The sequence below is a fragment of the Vidua macroura genome, chromosome 5, assembly GCF_024509145.1.
Source record: "Vidua macroura isolate BioBank_ID:100142 chromosome 5, ASM2450914v1, whole genome shotgun sequence".
NCBI lineage: Eukaryota > Metazoa > Chordata > Aves > Passeriformes > Viduidae > Vidua > Vidua macroura.
In genome coordinates this window covers 44,565,849-44,585,910 of record NC_071575.1, presented here as the reverse complement: position 1 = coordinate 44,585,910, position 20,062 = coordinate 44,565,849, and the positions used below count along the sequence as shown (strand labels likewise).

At 34.6% G+C, this 20,062-nt stretch overlaps 1 protein-coding gene across 1 annotated transcript in view; it reads right to left on the bottom strand.

The window, feature by feature from the left end:
- ADAMTS20 (ADAM metallopeptidase with thrombospondin type 1 motif 20) overlaps positions 1-20,062 on the bottom strand; it is an 86,377-nt gene that overhangs the window by 20,419 nt on the left and 45,896 nt on the right. Inside the window, exons 16-28 of the mRNA XM_053977510.1 lie at positions 19,698-19,793; positions 18,311-18,477; positions 18,072-18,201; positions 17,093-17,219; positions 16,172-16,382; positions 15,515-15,679; positions 14,666-14,830; positions 12,874-12,996; positions 11,912-12,019; positions 10,711-10,875; positions 10,197-10,487; positions 9,702-9,863; positions 8,087-8,263 (exon numbers count right to left, since the gene is read on the bottom strand). Coding sequence (XP_053833485.1) covers positions 8,087-8,263; positions 9,702-9,863; positions 10,197-10,487; positions 10,711-10,875; positions 11,912-12,019; positions 12,874-12,996; positions 14,666-14,830; positions 15,515-15,679; positions 16,172-16,382; positions 17,093-17,219; positions 18,072-18,201; positions 18,311-18,477; positions 19,698-19,793 — 2,087 coding nt within the window. The remainder of the gene's footprint in view (positions 1-8,086; positions 8,264-9,701; positions 9,864-10,196; positions 10,488-10,710; positions 10,876-11,911; positions 12,020-12,873; positions 12,997-14,665; positions 14,831-15,514; positions 15,680-16,171; positions 16,383-17,092; positions 17,220-18,071; positions 18,202-18,310; positions 18,478-19,697; positions 19,794-20,062) is intronic.

The window sequence follows — 20,062 nt, the reverse complement described above, 5'->3', positions numbered from 1 at the left end:
ATGATAATCTACAGAATATCTTTTATTCATTCCAGTTAGATTTGTGAGTAAGTCTTAATTTGGCCTACCTTTCAGACATCTCAAATACTATCCCTTTCTCCAAGTTCAGAACAAATAAAACAGATGATCCATCTTTGAAAGTCCTATCATGTCTTTCCGCCTCAGGATGAACACCACTATTCTGCCCATCACTGCCTAAAGCCTGAAATCCTTCTTGATGCCAACTACAGAGCATTTGAAAACCAGACCATACTCGTGGGCAGACCAGCTCTCCAAGAGTTAGTATGCTCAGCTCCCCCTCCTACTGTGATACTCAGACAGGCTCCACTGTGTCCTGTATTCCTACAGTGTCTACATGTATTCATAAATGAGACTGAGCTTTTCCAGTCAGCAACCTTCTCTTTGTTTTACCTACACGACTCATATAACACTATTAGACTTTCAAACAAGCTTTTAGCTATTGCAATAACACAAGAACAATGGATTATGGAGATGTTAAGGTGGGTGGAAATTTAAAAATAATAATCTTATTTTCATGAGTTCTCATTCAACATTGGTGACGCACCATATTTGCTATCTCATTTACCTCTTCCTTTATATCTTCCATTTCATCTCTCAATTGGAGTAAAAATTGTATTGTCTAGTTAATCTTCCTGCCTTACATGCTCTTGATTTGAGTCCTCTTTGTCTGGTTACCACCTGAGAATTAGGAAACCAAGAGGTATTTCTGCCTCCTTTCAGCAGCCATTTGGCAGGCTCAGCTACCTCATGTGCAGTCTTAAATTTGTCACTGAAGGTTCTGCATGTATCTGTGCTAGAAGATCAGCATAATTTACCATCAGCCCTCATTCAAGCAACATTGAAACTATCATTCATGACAGTACATATTAAAACAATTAAAAGTAAGATGAGCTTATTAATTGCTGGGAGTGAGAGAACAGATAAACTACTGTGTTCAGCTAGCATTCCTGCAGCAACTTATCTGGTATGTGTACCTTTTATCATCTTTCAGTTGAATGACATATACAACAGACTGAGACAAATCACAATTAAAAATACAGAAACATTAGTAAATTAAAAAACAAACCCAACACCCCCAACAAATAATTCTGCCTTTCCTTCTGAAATCAGTGGCAGTCAGGAACAGAGCTAGACTCTCACTAGGTCTTTTTGAAAATCTAATCTACAAGTATAAATTTGTGTCAAATTTACAAAATTGCAGTCCTGCTCTGTGCCTTTGATACCTTCTGCAAAAGCTTCATATGGGCACTTTCACCATTACAGCATCGCAGACATCAAATTGCTGACTTGGCCAGACTTCAGCAAGACTCATCTTTTTGCACCCCATAGCCATGTAGCACTAGTAACACTTCTAAGCAAATACATGAAAAGCAGCATCACTGAAGGCAGTGAGTAAAGTGCAAGCATCAAGAAAGAAGGTTGGCAGAAATTGAGACAGGAGACCTTAAGGAAATCCACCATGAGAAAAAGAAATGCAGGGGTTTCTCTGTTTCAAATAAATGGATAAATTTCAGGACACATTTTTCAAATAGAGAATAACAGATGTATCTCTGTCCATCCAGCAGCTGTGATCAAAAGCCTCCATGAAAACCAAACAGCAACCCAAAATTAATCCATTTATTGCTTCCAAAAACTGGACACAATTTAACAGACTCTATCACAGGTAGGTTAGCCTCCAGTCTCCTGTGAATCTGGGGAAAACCGAACAAATGCACAGGAGTGACATAATCTGCACTCTCACTGAAAAGTAACTTTGGCCCCTTGAAAGGGACATTTTATTCACGGGTCTTCACAATGAAAGCTGGAGCATATTTTTAATATGATGAAGGATGATATTATGGAAGCTACATTTTCACAAAGGGGTTGCACAGTTAAAAAGCCTTTTCTTGTAATATTTTAACTATTTAAAACTTCATTTTATTGTCTTAAGGGATAGGGCCTTTTCAATTAACCGGTTACAAAAGTAGACATAAGACAATAGACATACTGTCTACAACAGTAGATTAATTAGTTTCAGCTGAGTTTGCAAAAATATAAAAATGAGCAAAAGAAATGCTGGATCCCAGCAAGTGCAAACTCTGATTTATCATTTTTGTCATGTTAGCAACAGCAAAACAGTAGCTCAGAAATTAAAGGAATGACAAATGCATAAGCTCTGTATGCCTTTCTGCTCTATAAAAAAACATATCATTTTTTTCATTTGATTAAAATCTAAGGTTTTGTATTTAAACTTTAAAAGCTTGAAATAAAAACAATATGTGCTGGAACAGTGTAGTATTGTCAGAAACTTTTTAAACTTCTCAGAAGCATAGAAAATACAATGTTTTCTATGGCACTTAACTAAATATAACTGAATGAATTAAATTTCAGAAAAGGAAACGAAATCTTGGAAACAGAAAAGAAGGACTTACACTCTGGAAAGGAGATATAAGCAAATGAAATGCAATTGAATAAAAAAAAGAAAATTGGGATATTTCTTGACTACAAGAAAATGGTCTATGAGGAAATAAGGGACAGTGAAAAGGACCAAAACATGCCAAAGCTAACCTCAGACATGTTGCAAAATCAGGGGAAAAAATCAAGGAGGACAACAGAACAGTGAGGGGAAGATACGAGTGAAATAGCATGGATATTGAAAAAAAAAAATCTTGGCCAAAGTGAAATCCATCCAAAGGCATGGGATGCCATGTAGTGCAGGAATATGGACCAAAGCATGCCAAATTGATCCCCATTGAAATCACAAGATTTCATTTCCTTAACCCTCCCCCACCCAATCTATATTAAATATTATTTTAGCATGAAAATATGAGTATATTTTGGGTGAGAAATGCAACATTTTACCTACCTTCACATGTTGAAATCCAGTTTCCTTTCAACCTAAATCACTTTTCTGTGTATTTTCAATTTACTAACAATATTTCCAACATTACATTTCCTGTACATAAATATAAGCAGGCATGGAAGCTTCTGAAGGACTGATTCAGTAGGAAATCTAAGTGTTTAATCCTGCTGTCACTGAAGGGAAAGGGCCATACATGGATGCATGCTAGAACACACAGTGATCAATGGAACACCCTGTCTTAGGGGAGTCACCAGTCTCCCACAATTACTGGTTTTTAAAGAAAGGACTAGGAACTCATTCAGTACAGAACGTATTGTTCATTTCCTAACCCATTCCAGGAAATAAAAATATTTATGTATTGACCCTCACAAATGTTTGGAAATGCTAATATTTTAATATATATTTAATAACTTTTAAATCTGAGTTCCAAAACCACTTTGAACCAACATTTAGCTCATAAATGGGCTGGGGTTTTCAAAGCTGCCACACACATACAAGCAGCTCAGAATGATTTTCACAAGAATTTGACCACCTAGAACCCTTCAGATTTTCTGAAAGCTCTAATAAATACACTAGTAGCTTCACATTCCTTTCATTCTCATTAAATGGCTGAATGTTTTTAGGCATGGTATTATATATGACCTGCTTCTTTTCTCCTTTCATTATATTCTGGCTGTTGGGGTTTTGTGTTTGGGGTTTTTATTTGACTATGTCCCACTCTTACTTGTTTTCTTTCTAAGTGGAAGGTCTGAAAGTTCTGCAAACCTCTTCCTGCCAAAAGTGTTTTAGGAATGTAAAAACCATGTTACATCTTTGAGATTAAGAGCTGAGCATTGTATTATGATCCTCATTCTTCTCTGTGTTTTGTCTGTCATTAAGTGGGAGACAACTGGGCCACAAAATTACAGCTCCAGCAAAAGATTCAAGAGCTTTACCATCAAAGATTATGTGCCAATTGTCTGTTTCAGTCCAGTTAGTCAATGGCATCAACTGCTGCTTGTATCAGTAACAATATTATTTTTTGTGTTCAAATATGAGAGCTTTCCCCATGAAAACAATGTCACTAAAGTATTGTATGAAGTTAATTTCAACACACAGGTTGAAGAAAACCCTCACTTTCAGCAAAAGTGGTTAGTACCTGTCCCACCCTTTATTTTTTTAAGGGCTTTAAACATTAACATTCCTTAATAAAGAGCACAATAAATATAAACACAAAGCCACACAACATGCATGAAAAAGAAGGGTTAAAATGCAACTGTATTTCACAGACACAAGTCACAGTCATTAAATTAAATTATTACACATACATTATAACTTATTTATTATTCCAAACTATAAAGGCAACATAGCACCAAACAGGAGATTTTCCTCTCAATGAACATTACAGAAATATTTTGTTTTTGAATTTTGGAAACAAGTATTTTCTTTCATTTTTATCACAATGACCTGAAATAAAATTCACTATCCCAAGTCTGTTTTATGACATTATTTGGGCAGTGCCATCTGCTATCAGTTATCTCTGATAAGGCCCCCCTCCCACTTCCAAAGTTTTAAAAAATGAATAGCAGATGCTAACATCAAGATTTCAGGCTGTGGGATATTAATTTAATGTGCTGTATTGGCAATGAGGTATTTTGAAGTTCAACATTAGGCAGCAGCAGAAGTAGAGGTAAAAAACTGAAGGTGGTTTTGAAAACCAAGTTCACTGATTCTGAATTCCCTTTTAATATAAAAGATTATTTTAAAATATATAAATACTTTTTACACATTAGAAAAAGTGAATGAAGGCACTTATCATACATAGCAAGAATTTTTGCATTAAAATGAAAACATAAATATTTTACGCATGCAAGTTTGGCCTGCTTCTGCTCCTGGAGAAGTCAATGGGATGCCTGGCAGTGACAACACTGGAGGGGAACTGGGATTATTTCTAAAAAATAGATTAATATACTTGAAACTAATAGATTTCTTCCACTACTGCAAAGACAGTATTACATCTAAATTATTCTGGACCAAGTAAGTAGAAAGCTGAAGCACCAGAAAGACAGCCAGTTTAAAGAATATTACATCATGTGTCTGAAGGGCAGTAAGAAATGGCAAGAAACACATTTCTGAGACTTCAGGATAACTTTGAAAATAATCCATTATTTTTATGCCTATTTTCTCTGAAATCACAAGTAATACTTACGAATTACATGCAAATCCTAAGAGTGAGGAAAAGAAAAAGAATGAAAACCTTTATTTTATAAACATTTCATACAAACAAAATATAATTATCTTTTGTAAGGAGCTATCTATTCTTTCTAAGAAACAAGAAAGCATGAGAACCAAACATATTTCAAATTGAGACATATCTGGTTAAAATTTTCATGATAAAATTAGGTAACTACCAGCAATCCTACAAGAACTGATTGCCCAAATGAAATAAAAAGCTTTCAAGGTAACATCACCTGCTACCACCAACTGCCTAAGCAGAAACCTTTCTGTTTGGTACCTGGATCTTCAAGGGTTTTTGCAGGCACTGAAAAAGTATAGGAGGCCAAAAATTAGATCAAACTCCTAAATTAATCAACATTCTTGTCCAAAAATGTGAACAAACTTTCCTCGCTATGCAAAGCCTGAAGTTATTGTCTTCCCATATATGAATAGCTTATTCTATTACTCAAGTGTAATTCTGGGCCAAGCTTCTTAAATTCTTTTGAAAATATATAAAAATTAAAGGTACAAACCTTTAGAATTTGAGATTTGCTTGCCTCACATGCATTTGGACAACTGCAGAAACCAGGAAGAGAGGAGTACACAGTCTTTAAGCTTTGTGAGGGTCAGCTCCAGTAGCCACTGACAGAAACTATAAAGTGTAACAGCCAACAGCTGCTAAACTGCAGAAAGAATCAACCAAAATTCTGACTTCAAATCATAAACTGAACCTTCCTTGCAAGGGCCCTTTTGTGCATTTACAACATATGTTTCATGTTAATTATGTTGTGTAAAATTAATCAATAACTATAATTATAATAAAACAAATGTACTTAGAAAGCATACTGCTAAAAAATCCTCTTTTCTCAAATATGTAGTGATAGCTAGTGGAAGAAGTTAGAATCACAGAATCATGGAGGTTGGAAAAGACTTCTAAGATCATCTAGTCTTGCATCACAGTTTCTGCTTAGGTTCAACACTGGAATCCCAATAGTAGACAAAAAAGCTCAGTGCATTGCTCACCTGGCACAGAAATACTACTCAATGCTTCTGTGAAAAATATAAATAGTTATTTGTCTGGTTCTTGCAATCTTATAGAGATGGGGGTGAGTGTAGATGTGACAGGGTTGGGAACTTCACAGTCAGAGAGCACCTAGTCATTAACAGTTCTCTATATTAGAGCATATTTTATGCCAGAAATGTGTAAGATAAGCAGGGTCATGATCTATTGCCAAATCACTAGTCAACAATGTCTAAAAAAAGCTATTTGTACTAGGCTACAACAGTGTTCCTGTGACTAAAGTTTTACTGCTCCTTTCTAACAGTCATCCTTAATGAATAAATTCTGCTCTGCTTAAACAGAAAAAAAAAAAAAACCACAAAAAAACAACAACTACATTTCTGTGTTGGCAGCATTCAAACTAGCTAAATTATTTAAATGACAGCATATTCAATATGTGAGCCTGGTTTTATGTCCTGAATCTGCTGTGGTTTTTTCTACAGCATAAGATACTGTGATGAAATTAAATCTTTTATGGCTTAACCATAGAGCTTGTAATTATATATGAAATAGGCCTCTCTCTGATAAATAGAATCCATTCTAAACTTAGTTTTTGAAGGATTTAAATGGCTTTTTATGTCCCTTGAGAAATAAACGGACATGAGAATCTTTATCAAACTAAGCCATACACATTTACCATACAAGACCTCACAGGTAATCCATTAATGTAGGGCAAACTGAATTACTCAGGGAAAGAACAGGTGGTGAATAATTCTTGATCTAAAAGGAAAACAAACATTGAGTTCAAAGGCAATTGTGTGCTGAACCCTGCTTGTCTTCTCAGCACCTGATGAATACTATTTAGCGAGTCACTGTTAATTATTTGGAAAATGGCTAAATAAGATACTCTGGTGTCTCCTAAACACAAACCCTAACTCTGCTTTGTGTAGTGGAAGAAAGAGATAACTGTGGGAAACCATTAAATCAAACTTACATTTTAGAGTCTCTTTGCAATAAATTAGAATTGTTTATATAAACATTAGCAATTGTTATAATTGAAATCAGACAATTGTTTTAAATGCTGCCATATTAATTCAAAGAGACAAATTATATAATTTCATTAATTAAAAAACCCAGACAAGTGTTGTCCCAGACCATCTCTCAGGGATGTCAATGACAGGTATTTTGCTGATTTTGATGGAACCAGAACTGGATCCAACCTCCTTTGATTGCCATTATTCCCCTTAGAATTTAGCACAATAATCAATATTGTTGTCAAATTCACAGCTTGGGAATTACAATGTGCTCTATACTGCAGAGCTTGCTATGATTACTTCAGTATGTTAACAATCTCCTAGTGGTAATTTTAAAGATTAATGGTGATTACAGTAGGCATTTTTACACATTAATAGACAGTGACATGTAGACAATAACATATTATAGTTACATACATAATTATACATAGATAACTTTAATTAGTCCCTATTTTAAAACCACTAATATAACCTTTTATACACAAATGTACAAGTAATATGGAGCAAAATGTTTGATGGCAGAGTATAATGTACATGGATGTGAGTTGTTTTATACTTAAATATACTACAGGGAAAAAGTTACGCACTAAAAAGTTTAGGGTGTTTTTGTAAATATAAATACATAGATAATACTACAGCATAATTTACAGCATAAACTTGTAAATTTAAACACATATCAAACTGTAACCCTTCCAAATGGAAGTCCTATTAGGTACTGTTATAGTTATGATGATTTCTGGTAATTTTCAAAATACTCCCTATCATGTTTTACAGACCATGATGCTGTTCCCACTGAAGGAAATGGCTGCTTCTCATTTAATTCTATGACTTCAAGAACAATTTCTTTATAAAACTACACTGACTATATTCTACATGCATTATTATTTCACTGTTATCAAATAAAAAAATGACATAAAATCTCTTAAAAGACAGTGGAAAATAGAGTAACAGAAAGAACAAGAAAGCAAAAAATATTATTGAATGCTATCGTACCGATTTCCACGGTCCCCGATGCCAAGAAACATCACCAGGGCAAGAATGCACATTACATTGTGCCATGTTAGGTGGCTTGTCTAGAATTTCACAGTTTTGATCACCCAACATTTGGCCGGTGGGAAGCTGGCAAATCACCAGTCTTGTCTTTATTCCATCTCCACAAGTCTGAGTACACTGAAACACAGAATTTTATATGCAATAATTTTATTAACAGATCATCACATACCATCAAACCAAAATATATAGCAATAATCAGTGCATCATATTATTGACTACATTTATTTCCATATTCCCTGGACATTATATTCAAGCATATGACTTAAAGTCTAATCTTATGTAATTCTCTCACCAAAACCTTTACCAAACTACATTTTTATGGTTTACCAAGATTTTCAGCAGAAAGTCTCAGTTACAGACACTCCATTAAGGAGAATTGTGAGAATAAATGTGCATGTATGTCTTTCTCTAATACGAGGAAAAGATGGAAATTTGTCTTAAAAGTAGTTTCCCTGGCAGACAGTGGCAGAAAACTCAGATAGTGGGCACACTTTTACATAGTCCAGTTTATACAGACTGAGTGTAAAATACTTGTAGGATGTGTTTCCTGGGTTTCAGTTAGCCTGTAATACTTCAATACCAGTTCTCATTCCTAATGAGCTCTTAAAGCCAATCTATAATAGTTCAAATATTTTTACTGTATTCTCAAGGATTCTAAATTAGAAAAAAAAACTGTATCATCTGCATGAACTATATCCCAAGTCTATGGCTGTGGACAGAAAAAAATATGACATTTAGACTGATCTTAAGAACTGAATGGCTAAGTCTGGCCAAAACAAGGAGAAAATAAAGTAAAACAAGAAAGTCACTCAAACAATTTTTCTTCTTTTTTCAATTCCAGTAACTGATTTGCAAAAGTAAGAAAAGTGGGAAAGAATCACAAGAGGTTAGATTAGAATAAATGCAAAAAAAAAAAAAATAGCTTTAACTCCTTCTGTAGCATTTGAGCAGGAATGTGTGGTCAAGATATGACATCACACAGCACGGAGAATAACATATCCAATAACACCATATGTGTCATCAAAATGTTCTAACCAGGCACAACTTTTAGATGCATGATCCTATCTCCATACTTCTAATTTGTAACTACAACCCTGTAGCCACTACTACTTGCAGGTACTATTGTTAGTACCTATGAAATTACATGGAATAAAATTTCTCTACAGTTTCTATGCTCATTTTTTTTTCTTAGACTAGCCATTGCACTGTGATTTTTCCGCATACAATCCAGCTTTTTGTAACAGAATATGATTTTTTGTGTCTCAAGATACATGTTGTACAACAACTATATGATTTGTTGACGTTGCATATCCTTAGCCTTATACCATACTTACTTCTTTTGGATGTGTATTTATATTACTCATATTTCCACTACAGTTCTGGATTTGATCAAAGAATAAAGTTTAGATAAACAGGTTGAAACTCATTCTTTTTAAATTTTAAACTATTAAATAAGTAAAAACAAGGTGTTCAGTTCCACTCACAATCACATAATTATGTTTCTACTTCTAAGCTTATGTAGCAATGTTCCCCTTTGTAAGTGAAATGCTCTTACTTCTCCCCAGTTCCCAAAGTTCCACTGTGGGCAGGGTCCAGAATCACAGTGTCTCGACTCTAAAGGTTTTGTTGCCTCATCACAGTTACTGGCACTTCTTCCTTCCTCATCTTGACATACTACGACTCGGCGGTGAAATCCACCTGCACAAGTACTAGAGCACTACCAAAACAGGTAAACACACATTTTGCCATTGCATGATCAAAGAAATGTAAAATATGTTGGTTAAAACAGCTTGGTTATAAACCTTAACTTTCAAAACTGAAATCTTCAAATAAAAATGATTACTATGTAGAAGTATTTTATATTTGAAATCATGGAAAAATTACACTTAGAATTTAATATATTCTGAATAACAGTAAGAACAAGAATAACAATCCTTTTAAAAATGAATGTGCTTATCTTTTTGACCAAATCTGTACTGCAGTAACTTTTCTAGAAATGTTAATACACATGAGACAGAATAAATTAATATATTCTAAAAAAATTTCTTACTGCTCCCCAGGGTCCAGTTCTCCATTGATATCCTCCCACAGAAGGACGGTTCCACTGGTTTAAATTGTCTTGTGGAGGGTGTATTGGGAGGTAACCTATTTCTGGAAAATGGCTTGGATGGTCATATATTTTTGGAACATGATGATAAACTGGTGGACAGGGTGGCATGTTACATTCTTGTTCCTTAGGAGGTCGGCCTTCAGGATCACAGTAATTCTCATTGATTTGCTGATGATAATTGACACAGATGACTTGTCTTGTTACTATTCCACTGTCACACGTAACTGTGCACTGACCGAAAGATTAACACAGGGTTTGTCACAGAACATTGATGATTAATAATCAAATACATTTCTATTTACTTTCGACAAGAACAAACATATACTTTGCTTTTTCAAGGGACGCAATTTCAATCACTTGCAAAAAAAAAAAAAATGAACTCTCTATTTCTAAACAGAGACTTGGCCAATAATCTAAACACACACATTAAAAAATTGTTACAATTAATACTTACAGGGGACCAATTTCCAACTTTCCACTCTCCACATGGGCTAAAGCAGCTTGAAATTTCAGCTGGTCGTGGTAAATGGGCACACAAAGATTCATCTGCTATCTCTCCATGAGCATCTCTACAACTCACATAGCGAGCACGGTCACCTTTCCCACAGGATGCAGAGCACTGTCAGTGAAAAATTCAAAGTCATCACACTTTAGGAGACTAAAACAAGATCATGCAAGCATCTAAAATACTAACATAGTTTCTGTTGGCCTGGAACTGAATTGCGTGGCCTTAATTCTCATGAGGCATTTCAGTGTATATAAAGAGCATTTAAACTATAACACGGAATAATTACACATTTTCAAATAGTGACAGAAACATCAGAAACTTCCAGAACACTTTAGTTGTTACGTAGGAATGCAATATTTACAGGAGCTGTTAAAATAAAAACGGATATTAACAATCCATTTGCCATTATGGTTTGTATTAGCAGATTTCATTGAGCCCCTTCTGATGCCTTTATAGCTGAGAAGTTCAAGGTGGACTTAATGAAGAACTGCTAAGTAGCCTCAGTTTATGCACCCTTTACTGCTATTTAGTTAAAATAGCTGTGCAAAAATATAACTGCATTGTATGCTTTGTTAAATATCTCAAGGGATTAACAGACACATCCACATTTCATAGATAATTTTAAATTTTCTCACTGCTATCAAGTAAAACTAATTTTCAACATTATCAAAATAAAAACCTTGCATTGAAGAAAATTTACGTAGGAACTGTTTTACTAATGCTTATTTTACAAAAAAATGTCAAATTAGATCTTTAAAGACTCCAACTGTTTACTACTCACATAAAAGATTTAAATAATATTTTAAAATCAAAGATGTTCCAAATACTTAGAAATGGATCAATTACATTTAAAAAAACACTTCCTAGTGCACTGTCAATCTTACAAAAACTATTTCACACAGAACCTCAGTTCCTAGAATTCTGCTTTTTTTCCTGTTATTTTTTCCTGGTTGAATTTGAAGCACACAGTTTGCTGGAAATGTCTATCTGCTCCTTAAGAAACAGTTTCTTAAGAAAATATTACAACTCCTTTTTAATCTATCCCAAGCAGATTTCAGTCTGAAAAATATCTTAATGAAAGCTTCATGGAAAAATGGGTGAATGAGTAGAGAGCTGCCCTGCAAGGTGTGACTACTATATTACATACTGGGGTCCATGATCCATATCTCCATTGGGTCACCTTCCCCACATGAACTAGAGGAAGTGAAGTAGTCCATAATTTTGTATTTTCTGGACAAGAGGGCAATTCACATTCCTGTGGGGGTGAGGAAAAAAGAATATTTTGAAATATACATTTTGGAAGAGCCAAATGTAAACCAAAGGTTAGCATTAATTAACATGCAAATACCATCTTTTACATTTTCACTGGAATTATTCAAAGACCTTTAATTGAATTGAATTGCTTTGTTTCATTTTAAATGGAGTGTCAAAGAAATTTCATTTGATCTTAAAACTGCATTAGCTATAACCAATAATATTGGCACGTTGAGACAGAACAGTTTTGGCCAACTTGTTGGAGAGAAGGAGCATAGACATTGCAGTTTCCTGCTTCAGAGCCACAGGCAGCACAGAAGGACCAAGCAAAGATGGTGGCTGTGCTATCCTGCCCTTTATACCTTCAGATACTGAGAATATAAATTTGCCCAGTTTCAGTCAGTAGCCAAACAGGTACTACAATTAAAAATGCAAAGGATAATCAAACCCAGTGTTTGCACATCTAAGCAGAAATAAACTATGCCAATTAATTGGATTTTATATTTAGAAGCTTATTAAAGAAGCCAGTTGGGTATTATTTATTAAGCAGGATGCCAGGCAGTGTCCTTACAATATTCTACATGTTGGAGCTACCCCTACTGCCAAATAACCACAGGCCTTTGGAGTCATATACTTTATCAACATCACATACCAACTTTCAAACATGTCTTAAAATGACCCTTCTTTTACTTAATTCCCTAGGTAAAATTTGATGTTTGTGAAGAAAAGCATAGAGTTTCAGTATTTTGTTCTCATTTTAGAATGATGTCCTCTGAGCTCCCACATAAAGTCAGTAGGAAAGAGTTGTGTTCAGACACTTTTGACAGAGAAGTAGAGAGGTGTAATTTAACTTACTTGACTGTCTCTAGGACGAGTGGCAGCATTGCAGTCCCTGTCGTCATTCAGAATAACGCGGTACGTTCCAGTAACACATTTGACTGCGCGCACCTGGTATCCGCGTCCACATGTTACAGCGCACTGTTGAAGGCAGCAGTTTCATACACTTGAAATAGCGCTATTTATAATCAAAGTTCATTTTTAATTACATTTTCTACTTCAAAACTCTTTCTAGAATGCATAGGAATGACTACAGAGATAGTGTTAACTTCCTTTGTGGCAGACTATCAGATACTTAACCAGTGTCCCATAGCACACCAATGAAGAGTGCTTATGCAGGACAAAGGATTTCTCTCTTTCCCCTTTTCTATCCCCTGCAGTGAGTAGGCTGGAGGTTGGGCAGGAGACTGGGAAGGAACACTGCCAGAACAGCTGACCTGATCAAAGGGACAATCCATGCTCTATAACATCATGCTCTGCAATAAAAATTGGTGAAGAGAAAGTAGAGGAGGGGAAAGGAAGAAGTAAGAAGTAGCTTCAAAAGAATCACTAACTGCAGCTGTTAAATGTCCTTCTCTAGAGAGAGAAGCCCTTCTCTACAGAGTTTGACCAGAGTGCACCCAAAGACGGCACCTAAAACATTAGTTGGCTGAAAATATTATGACACAAATCCTATCCCTATAAATGTTGTAGTTCAAGCACAAGTACCTGTAAAAAACCTGGTTGTGAATAGCTATCACCAGGTGGTACAGTGGAACAACTGCAATGAAAAGTTCTGCTCCAGTGACATAGATTGGTAAATTACTTGTGCAAGCTATTTCAGAAAACTGGTTTTGATTCCTAAGAATTCTATCATGGGTCTAAATTAAACTTTAATTTAACTTCTGCATTTAGCTTGTAGGAATGGAAAGTCATAGTCTTGTGATCACAAGATTACATTATATTAGACAACAGTGTGGTTATCTCTAAGGTAAAAAAGTAAAAGAAATGTCTAAATTAAAAATATACTTAATTTTCAAAGGTATATTTATTCTTTATTTTAATAACAGTTTGTACGCAATAAGATAAAGATCAGCTGCTATTTGGTTATGATTTCCCACTAACATCCAAGAAACACTGAATAATCTTCTGTTGGTTTGAGTAACCTGATCTTATAAAAGCCACGTGAACTTGAGTACCTTATGTTTTTAATTCATTCTCATCTATTTACTGACAAAAGTTTCCTTCACAAATTAATTCACTTTTCTCTAGCATTTTAAATCCACTCTAGTTTACATTAGATGAGTGTCACACAGGAACATATTTTTCAACAGCACTTTCACATAAAGAGATAGCAGATCTTACATCACTGAAGTTAAAAACAAAATGCAACAATAAAATATTAAGTCCTTTTCCCCTCTATTATTAGCATATACATTTCTATGATTGATTGAAGTATATTGCAGATTGAAGATATCTACATTAATTGAACCTACCTCTTGAATATGCCCACTTACCTGTAAATATTTGGTCTTTTACCTGTCTCATTCATCTGAACAGTTTGGTACCCTCATTTTCATTATTCTGGTGATGTGCAAAATATCTTTGATATTAAGGCTCAGGATCTATTACTATTTTAGGCATTTAACTTGCATATGGGTGTTCCTAAATTACAAGTTAGATAGCCAATAAGACCCTGCAAACAAACATGTGACTCAATTCAACTAAAACAACTGCTTAAGATTCAACTAAAATGTTTAAAAAGTATTGTTTTGTGATTGCTCATAGCCTTAACTATAAAACAAGAAGCCAGTAATCCTTATGTACTCACTGATCCCCAAGGCCCTACTTGCCAAGATGCACATTCATGAAGTTCACACGGTGTTATTGACTCTGGTCTGTCATTTGGGTTACAGAAATCATCTCTCAGTTGTTCATCATTAAGTTGGCACCAGACTTGACGATGCTTCATTCCTTTGCCACATGTCACAGGACACTGTAAAATTATTATAAACATCAGTTTGCAGAGACATGAATCTGCATTAAGGCTTCAATTCCTTTTAGAAACTTGTTTGGTTTTAAAAGTCACATAAATAACAAAAATATTCCATGAATGTAAGTAGTCAAAAAAACCCTATTTTTTAATAAACTTTTCATTTCCTCTTAAGTTCAACTCAAATGTTAATACAAAGAAATTACTATTAAGATTCTAAAGCTCCAAAATATGAAAACTATGTGAAGATCATTTATTTCCAATACAATAATAGTGCATATATTACAGCTGTCACTGGAAAAATGTTTAAACTGTCCACAATTTGTTTATATCCATCTAGCCTATAATCAGATTAATATAATTATGTTAAATAGTTAGCTGTATAGTTGTCATTGCTTCATAAAAAAGGAAGGTATGCAAATTACTGCAAATACATTTACTTTACGTATTTTCACTACCTCATTTTAATGTAACAATATTAAGAAGAAAATAAATTCTAGGAGTGCTTTACAGAAGTTGTCATGCCAGTCGTAGATGTGTGATGTGTATCAGACAAATCATAGGACTTAAGAACTTTCACAACCATGTGGCCCAAAATAAAATAAAACCCCTAAACACTTAATGCAGCGTATTTTAATATTGATGACCAGGACCAAATGTACTTTAAGTTTTCAAAGGTTTCATTACCTCACTCCAGTCAGTAACCGACCAGCTTGGACATAAGAATTCATTGCAACTCTGTGTCACAACTCTTGGAATTTCCTGGCATTCTCTGTCAGGAAGATGACGTCCCAAGTTGTTCATACAAAAAGCTTCTCTGCTTCTGACACCTCTTGCACAGCTCCTGGAACACTGTGGTGCATAGTTATGAAACAGGAAATAATAAAATAAAACCAGGCCAAAATACATTATCAGTCTTAAAGGTAAAAGACATTAATGATTGCGCCAGACAGAAGTGTCCTCCATTTAATCCACAGAATGCTAATATGTTCATTTGAGATAAATTCAGCACTTTGTATAATAGTTCCAAGATAAAGCTCTACCAAAGAACAAAACCAAAATTGTACAGAACTAAATTATTAAATAAATAAAATATACACCTTTAATTACCAGATGTTCACTGCTGATATCCAAAACCAAGCTGCAAACAAGCTACCCATTCTTATAAAAACATAAGGAAGTTGCTGAAATATAAAGGCTGGTATTAGCTGATTCTACATATCTGTATTTGTCAAAAATTGTTTCCTTTTAGTTGTTAAAGTAAAAAAATATAGAGAATTAAAAATTTGGTATGAATGCTAACCAGAACTATAATAGTACAATTATAAAGTTTTAAATCTGTACCTCTGACCACTCTGTGTAGTGCCAACTTCTTAACATGCAGTCACCATGGCAAGGTTCTCTGGCTGGTGGTTTCTGCTGATCAGCACAGTACTTATCATCCACTGGAGCACTGAGTCCTCTTGCAATAGAGTATTTCATGCAGTGGATCTCAACAGATCGATGTCCTGGGCCACACTTAGATGTACAGTCACTTTTGCCAACACTGTGCCACCTAAAATGACAAACCATTGTAGAAAGCTAACTGCATTTTTAAAAATATGACCATGGTAATTAAAGCACTCAGAGAATGTACCAAGAATCATAATGTAAATATAGATATGGATTTTAGGGAACAAATAAAACAGTAAACTCTATCTCATGACTGGATTTTCAAAGCAATTTATAAGAGAATTTGGCTCATAGGCTTAAAAGAACTTTTTTTAATTTAAAGGATCTCTTGTCTTAATCTCCTGAGTGACTTTGAAAAATGCAAGCTATAATTCTAACTCTTCATCCTCTACATATTTCAGTGTGGGCTATCTTGGAGTGCAAAAACAGCAGTCTGTTTCAAATTATTTCCAGTTGTGGGTACAATTCTGGAGGAAAACGTATTTCATGCAGCAATACAAGTTTTTGTGCCAGAATATATAGAACAGATTCACGATTCTAGCAAGTGATTTTGTACTTTACCAATAAAAATTAGGAAAGTACTCTAGTTCTATGTGGAGTTGAAGGTATAAATATCATGTATAAAGCCATTACACCAACAGATTTAAGGAAGCGGAGAGATGGGAAGGATGAGGAAGGTAGAGAGAGATGGAGGGACAGAGGGTAAAGCAATCTGAATTACCTTGTTTCAATGTCAATCAATAAAACCATATTAGACACAATAACTCAGTTAATAATAAATCAAACAATAAATCAGTTAGGAACCATTTTTACCTTAATTCACACTCTGTATTACACTCCTCAAAGACACTTGGTACAGTGGGTATAAGTTCACATCTTTGATCAGATACCATCACACGATCACTTTTACGTATACATGTCATTCTTCTTCTTCGAATACCTTGAAAAAGCATCAGAAGAAGTAAATAAAGGGCTAAAATAAGAAAGACTGCCAGTCATCATTTAGGAACTGAAATACCCTATTAAGATTGGTGCATACAGCAGATTCTGCACAAACATGCTGCTTTGTGCAGCTCACTACATTTCAGGTGGTGAAAAACCTTTCCCAGTCACCTTCTCCACCTCCCAGCTGTCCTACAGCGGTCTCACAGGATATCAACTTCCAGAGAACTCCAAAAGTGCAACAGTCCTTTTACTCATCAGGCTAAGTATTCCAAATGCAACATGTATGTCCTGCTAATTAACATATTTCCTAAACCACCATGTTAACTTAGATGTTGTGATCCTTTCCCTTAAAGAAGCAGAAAATTTGAACACAGGGTACCTAAAAGATCTGGAGTTCTGGGAGAAATACCACAGTTGACAGCTGTTCAGCTTCCCTAGCACATGAGCATGAATTCAACCAGAAGAAACTCACCATCACATATTTTCAGGCTTTTTTAGCACCCACTAATAAGAGTATTTGTCTGTGTACATACACTTATATATACACATTTCATATGAGATTTGATCCAACCTTTTTTAATAAAAGGTTGCTCCTATGTCTCCAAATGTAGGTTTGAATATAGAATTGTACTGCATAAGTACAATTAAAGACAAATAAGTACAAAAAATAGCAAAAACAAAAATCAGAAGCTATTCTGTCCTTAAAGGCTCTGTGAACTTAAAGTTTACTGAGGGTAACAAGTCTCTTCCTTACAAGTAATGGTGAAAAGTCAGAGAACTTAAGATGAATCCTTTCCTAAAATCCCATCAGGTCTTTGGTTCTGGTGAAAAAAATACTGCACAATACCTTGGCACATCCTGCTGCAGTCTTGCCAGGGTCCATAAGGATCCCATGTAAACAGATCACTTCCATCTTCTATTGGGACATTGAATGAATAACGCACATCAGGGTTGTATAAATTCCCTACACACAAAACCTTGATTGAGATAAAATGATAGCTGTTTTACAGTGAATTTGAACATAAAATTATGAACATAATGATCATATAGGAAATTTTCAAACTTCTGAGAAAAGTAAACATGCACCTGTAAGGTTAGTTCTTCTTCAACTTTATCAGTGCTGTTAATTCGTTCTATTGTATTGTTTGAACCACTGTACTCGAAAATGGCTCCTTGTATATTGATTTCTCTTTTTGACATGCTTACAACAAAATTTCCATTCAAGATAAAATTTCCATGGGCATCTGATAAAGCTGTAAGTGAAATAAAATATTGGAAATCTATTTAGTTAAAAGGTTCTATCAATAAAATCTCACCAACACATAGATTTATTTTAGTCAATGTAAAAAGTTGTATCAAACATTTCAAATTAATGAATTCAACCCTAATCATCACCTGAGCAGTGGTCATGGATTTTCTAAGCCATGGATTTTCTCTGCATTATAGTACTTAAATAATATTTGTTCTGCTGAGTTGCTGACTGCAGTCCTAACTTTTATATTTAGCTAGGTTCTGCTACTGCATAAGGAAACAAATTATTGGTATTTCTGCCCTATTCTACAGTCCACATCCTTGTATTTACTACAGCTACTTCTAGTGAACTGGGTTTTAAAAATAAACTTGAAAAGAAAAATAAAATACTAAGCATTTGTGATAGTAATTTAATACAATTACCTATTTGCAATAATAAAGATTTATGACAAGTTAAACATTTTTAAAATAAGGCAAAAATTGTAGCACAAGATGATATTCAGGCATTACTACATTTGAAATGGAAGCTAATGTCAGGGGCAAGGGTTGTTTCTGGGCAGCAGGTTACAAGGAAAACATTTTGAGAATTCTGAAGTTTATTGGCTAGGATGACAATGGAAGAAGAGACAGGAGGTAAATATGCTTCAATATTTTCTCAGACACTTCAGATACAATGTAACTACTATGAGATAGAACAACCAAGATTTCTGGTAGGACATACTTATGAATTCTTTGTTGCCTACACACACCTGCAAATCTATCAGCATGTGACGACCTTTATACTCTTTATGACCCAGACATAATAGAAAAAGAAAAATATGAGACAACTGGTAAGTTTGCTGATGGTCAGACTGTTTTGTTCATAAACAAAGTAAATGCTTCCAAGATTTAAAACAACAAACACCAGCATTATTCCTCAGCTCACTTGTGGCATTCCAATTAACATTGTGACAGCAAAGTAAAAAATTGTCAAAATGATGCAAGGTGCTATAACTCTTATTCTCTGATGAATTAACACACTCATCTAAGAACTAGAAACCTTAGCATCTCACTGATTTAGATACTTGTTTTCTGAAAACTAGTATCTATAGAGAGACTCAGGCCAATGAATATACAAAATAATTAGATGTCTTTATCAGATTTCTCATAATATACATCCAGAGAAGATCTCTGTCAGAAGCACAAAACCTGTCCATCAATGTTGTACACAGGAGGCTTTTACCAAGGTAGTTGTCATCTTCTGGTTTCCCTGAGTAGCTGTGCTGTTGAATATCAATGTTTGTTGCTCCTTTTGGAATATTTACTACAACATTGTAACCTGCAAATTAATTATATACAAAAACAGTCAAGTATTAGTAAATATGAAAATACATTTTCATTCACAAAACCCTACAGTGCACCAGAGACAACAATACTGAATGCCTTCATGTGTTAGGAAGTGTTAGGTTCTGTGTTCAGATATATAAATTCAATTCTTTACCACTAACATGAGCTCAATCTATTCAGAAAAATCCCTAGAGAGCAGAACTACTCTAGAAAGCAGTCAAGTATATCAAGAGGGACTCATGAAACACTGTGACTGCTCAA